The following is a 5,729-nucleotide window of genomic DNA, read 5'->3' on the forward strand; positions in this document are numbered from 1 at the left end:
GATTGGCTGCGTTTTCCCATCAATAGCCCCAATGACACCCTTCGACCTTTCACCCTCGTCATCAGATGCAAACCCATGAAAGCCGCTAGAAATTTCTTCAGCTTTTGCGCAGACATCTTTAGGTCAGGTGACCATTCAACTCAAAAAAACGATTTATAATATTGTCCAATATTCCTGTTTTTACTCCCAAAAAAGATTCGGCAATTGGAAGTCCAAAGTGAGTTTGGCAAATCGCCACAAGACTAGTGAAATCTGTGCCTTAACAGGAGTTTGGTTTTTTTCCTATGATCCAAAGTACCGCTGATCTTTTTAAGCGTAGGCAACAATGTAATTGAAGTTAGTGTAGATTGTTGCCAAAGGTCGTCTGAACCATCGCAACAGAGAAGTTCATCAACCGTGATCTATCATCAAACAGCATGCCGAGTTAGAGTTTGTACAAATTTCAAATTGTTACTCGCAATGAAAAATCCCACAGCTAGTTCTCTCTTCCTATTTGACCTTGAAGGTAAAAAGCGAAAATTTGTCTCTAGCAAAATTCAAACGTATGCCCTTATTACTTTTTTTGAATAAAAAACTTGGTTGAGTGCTCCACAAAGTACAATAGTTTCAAAAAGAACAAGTCTTCAAAAACACAAAACCTTAAGTGGTAGTGACAGAAAGTCATGATAAATCGTTCCTATATCATCCTGAACAACGTACACAATGCTTTGCACCTACTGATAGCTGTAGATATTTAAAAAAAATAATGTGGATGTTGGAGAAAAAATATATACCGAGACACAATTCTACCAAATGTGCAAAAAATAAAAAACTACTAACAAAAAAACAACATTTTTAAATATTTTACAAAACTTTGCGAATACATGTCACAAAAAATTATGCATGTATTTTTAAATAATTTTTACAAGAAAAAAAAATGTAATTAAAACAATTTGTTTTCGTAAATTTTAATCTTTTACAGATTATTTTTTAAAGTGTTTTGCAAAAAAGAATAAGAAATTAAAAAAAAATTTTTAAAATAGCAATTGTTCTAAAAAATTTTTTTTAATGTACATAAAAAATTAAAATAAATAGAATTTTTTAAATTTTACCTTTTTATCACTTTTTCTAAAGCTATATAAAAAAAAACAAGGTTTTGTTAAAATTTTTCTACCATTTTTCCTCGTATTCTTGTATTTTTTCATGTGAATCTTGAGTATTGTATCACTTAAACGGTGATGTGTTAGTTTGCTTTGACAAAATTTCACAAACTTGTATAGATCGAAAATCATCACAATCATCAGCCTCACTGTATTTGACTCGTTACAGTCACCATGTTAACTGGCACTTAGTTCGTCCTTAAACCATTTTTTCAATCTCGCCGGATGTGAATCCGTCACAAGATTGTCCTTGTTGGCTTATTTATTCTAAAATCTGTAATTTTGTAATGTTCGTCACATAGGCTTTCATCAAAGCTATCTTTCAGCATGTCTAAGAATAGTACAAGTTTCTGTTACCAATTTGTCGTTTTTTGCAAATGAGGCGTGGCCAGTGAAGAGGATACAACCATGGTGACAGTGGCCTCTAGGTCAAAGAAGGCTTCTCCTGGTGTTTCTGTGCTTGATTCTAAGATCAAGCATATTGATAAGTATTCTTTGAGCGATATTAGTAATGGTGTCCTCATCCCTGATGTTGAATTGAAACCTCAATTCACTAACTACAGAGCAAGCAGCTTGGCTTGTGTAAAAAGACATTCCTTCACTAACCAACAACTCCTCTCCTTATCGAACATCGTCTTCCTTTCCCCCTCATGTCGCACCGAATTCCTAGATACCCCCACATCCGAATCCGTCTATGCTACCCTTACCGCTCCTTTGTTCTCTTCTTTGCCCTCCCTCTCCGCCGATTCCCTCTCCCCCATTCAAAATGCTTTCACCTCTTTTTCTGCCAATCATGATACTGTCCTTTTTTCCCAAACACTCCTTGAATATGCCAAAAACTCCCATGATCCTATCCTTAAATCCATCCTCCTTTCCTTTTTGACCCGCGTTTGTGAAGTCACCGATCCTTCTGTTCCCGCCATGTCTGAAATGCACATCCAATCATCCTTCATCCATCCCTTAATCCGTGGCATCACCAAGTCCTCTCCTTCCATCATCCCTCACTGCTCGAATAAGACCGCTTTTGTGAAAGGTCACAACATTCTCCATTGTCGACCTGACTATCGCGTGGATGTGTATGGCTCTGCTGGTGTTTGCCATGGTACTGGTATGTTTGGAGAGTTGAAGCCAGGAGAGTCTAGTGTCGTAGATGTGGCCTCTGATTTTCATAAGTGCATGATCTTAGGCAAGTTGGCCTTGCAATATGGATCCTCTCCTTACATTATGACATTCTATACCCACGGTCAAGCAATCCACTTTTATCTCCACCATTCCTTAAATTCCGACTTAACTTATGCTCTTCACTTACATTCCTTAACAATTCCCTTGACCGTCAACACATTCCATTCCTTCAATACCATGCTCCCTCAACTCTACCAACTCGCCCAGCTATTCCATTCCTTTTGCATGCCCTCCAATTCCGCCCCTCCCAATGCCGATTCCTCCGCTACTGTCCCTTATCCTATCATTGAGGCTTTAATAAGCCATAATAAAAAACGAAAAATTTCTCATTAAACTGACTAACAAACTAGTATTAATCAAAATATAATAGAGCAGAATTGTAAAATGACGTTAGATAATAGTGTTTAGATAATAGTGTTTAGATAATAGTGTTTAGATAATAGTGTTTAGATAGTAGTAAAAACAGTGAAAGTGTTGAAAATTTCTCGAAATACAAAAATATAACCAGAAGAAAACAAAAGAGAAGTGTTGTGAGCATATAGAATCTATATACATATTACAAGTAAGTATCAGACTTTATTATCACGTACAGATATTCATGGCTAACTGACCAGAATACAGATACAGTAGTTGTAATAGATCTTATGCTCGCTTGTCGATAATCGATTTGTTTGTTGCTATGGTAATATAGATGAGATGGGCGTATTTTTGTTGACTGTTTCATCTAGACGCTATTTGTGCTATTGGCTGGAAAACCTGTTTATTCAAGGGGTAAACAAATTGTTGCTATCCTACAGAAAACATGTGAGACCATGTGAAAAAAAGGGGTATGCCAGACGATGTGCAATGTCAGATTAAGAAAAAGAATGAACATGAAGGTGATGACATCTAAAGTGGGGCATGTGGGCAGCGATGTGAGAATCAATATTCTAGCTACTAACAGTGGCCATTTTCAACCCACTGCCCGATCTGAAAGTTTACACAACAGATCCTCTGGGGTGTCCTAGAATAAATGGAAGATAAAACAACAAAGTTCAAAACTTTTTTCTTCTTTCTTTCTTTCCTTTAAGATAAAAATGAAAACTGGTAAATTAGTGACTGCGTGATTCATGTGTTTCCTTGCGTAGAATTAGAAGAATTTATACTGAATGAAGAAAAGCCTTTCTTGCTCAAGTTTTTGATTAAATACAAGTTCCAGCTAATGCAAGAATTCAAGTGTCCAAAATCACTGAGAAAAGACATCTTGAATTGTTTTAAAGAGCTCTGGTTGAAACACAATTTCAATAGAAAGCAGTTTGACCAATACAACAAAGTTGATGTATACGTTTGGGACTGTATATTGGAATCACCACAAGAGGTAAATTCTCAGAATTACTTGAGCTGAAGCCAGAAGAGTCTAGTGTCGTAGATGTGACCTCTGACTTCCATAAGTGCATGATCTTAGGCAAGTTGGCCTTGCAATATGGATCCTCTCCTTACATTATGACATTCTATACCCACGGTCAAGCAATCCACTTTTATCTCCACCATTCCTTAAATTCCGACTTAACTTATGCTCTTCACTTACATTCCTTAACAATTCCCTTGACCGTCAACACATTCCATTCCTTCAATACCATGCTCCCTCAACTCTACCAACTCGCCCAGCTATTCCATTCCTTTTGCATGCCCTCCAATTCCGCCCCTCCCAATGCCGATTCCTCCGCTACTGTCCCTTATCCTATCATTGAGGCTTTAATAAGCCATAATAAAAAACGAAAAATTTCTCATTAAACTGACTAACAAACTAGTATTAATCAAAATATAATAGAGCAGAATTGTAAAATGACGTTAGATAATAGTGTTTAGATAATAGTGTTTAGATAATAGTGTTTAGATAATAGTGTTTAGATAGTAGTAAAAACAGTGAAAGTGTTGAAAATTTCTCGAAATACAAAAATATAACCAGAAGAAAACAAAAGAGAAGTGTTGTGAGCATATAGAATCTATATACATATTACAAGTAAGTATCAGACTTTATTATCACGTACAGATATTCATGGCTAACTGACCAGAATACAGATACAGTAGTTGTAATAGATCTTATGCTCGCTTGTCGATAATCGATTTGTTTGTTGCTATGGTAATATAGATGAGATGGGCGTATTTTTGTTGACTGTTTCATCTAGACGCTATTTGTGCTATTGGCTGGAAAACCTGTTTATTCAAGGGGTAAACAAATTGTTGCTATCCTACAGAAAACATGTGAGACCATGTGAAAAAAAGGGGTATGCCAGACGATGTGCAATGTCAGATTAAGAAAAAGAATGAACATGAAGGTGATGACATCTAAAGTGGGGCATGTGGGCAGCGATGTGAGAATCAATATTCTAGCTACTAACAGTGGCCATTTTCAACCCACTGCCCGATCTGAAAGTTTACACAACAGATCCTCTGGGGTGTCCTAGAATAAATGGAAGATAAAACAACAAAGTTCAAAACTTTTTTCTTCTTTCTTTCTTTCCTTTAAGATAAAAATGAAAACTGGTAAATTAGTGACTGCGTGATTCATGTGTTTCCTTGCGTAGAATTAGAAGAATTTATACTGAATGAAGAAAAGCCTTTCTTGCTCAAGTTTTTGATTAAATACAAGTTCCAGCTAATGCAAGAATTCAAGTGTCCAAAATCACTGAGAAAAGACATCTTGAATTGTTTTAAAGAGCTCTGGTTGAAACACAATTTCAATAGAAAGCAGTTTGACCAATACAACAAAGTTGATGTATACGTTTGGGACTGTATATTGGAATCACCACAAGAGGTAAATTCTCAGAATTACTTGAGCTGAAGCCAGAAGAGTCTAGTGTCGTAGATGTGACCTCTGACTTCCATAAGTGCATGATCTTAGGCAAGTTGGCCTTGCAATATGGATCCTCTCCTTACATTATGACATTCTATACCCACGGTCAAGCAATCCACTTTTATCTCCACCATTCCTTAAATTCCGACTTAACTTATGCTCTTCACTTACATTCCTTAACAATTCCCTTGACCGTCAACACATTCCATTCCTTCAATACCATGCTCCCTCAACTCTACCAACTCGCCCAGCTATTCCATTCCTTTTGCATGCCCTCCAATTCCGCCCCTCCCAATGCCGATTCCTCCGCTACTGTCCCTTATCCTATCATTGAGGCTTTAATAAGCCATAATAAAAAACGAAAAATTTCTCATTAAACTGACTAACAAACTAGTATTAATCAAAATATAATAGAGCAGAATTGTAAAATGACGTTAGATAATAGTGTTTAGATAATAGTGTTTAGATAATAGTGTTTAGATAATAGTGTTTAGATAGTAGTAAAAACAGTGAAAGTGTTGAAAATTTCTCGAAATACAAAAATATAACCAGAAGAAAACAAAAGAGAAGTG

General features: G+C 36.2%; 1 protein-coding gene across 1 annotated transcript; it reads left to right on the top strand.

Moving 5' to 3' along the window:
* Positions 1 to 1,547: 1,547 nt before the first annotated feature.
* B0P05DRAFT_592927 (uncharacterized protein) lies at positions 1,548 to 2,654 on the top strand (the record flags this gene model as incomplete). The annotated part of the gene is made up of 1 exon (XM_051583035.1): positions 1,548 to 2,654. One exon carries the CDS (start codon positions 1,548 to 1,550, stop codon positions 2,652 to 2,654), a length of 1,107 nt encoding a protein of 368 aa, XP_051428912.1.
* Between the last annotated feature and the right edge of the window lie 3,075 nt (positions 2,655 to 5,729).

Source organism: Gilbertella persicaria, assembly GCF_025201335.1.
Source record: "Gilbertella persicaria strain CBS 190.32 chromosome Unknown B0P05scaffold_108, whole genome shotgun sequence".
Lineage (NCBI taxonomy): Eukaryota > Fungi > Mucoromycota > Mucoromycetes > Mucorales > Choanephoraceae > Gilbertella > Gilbertella persicaria.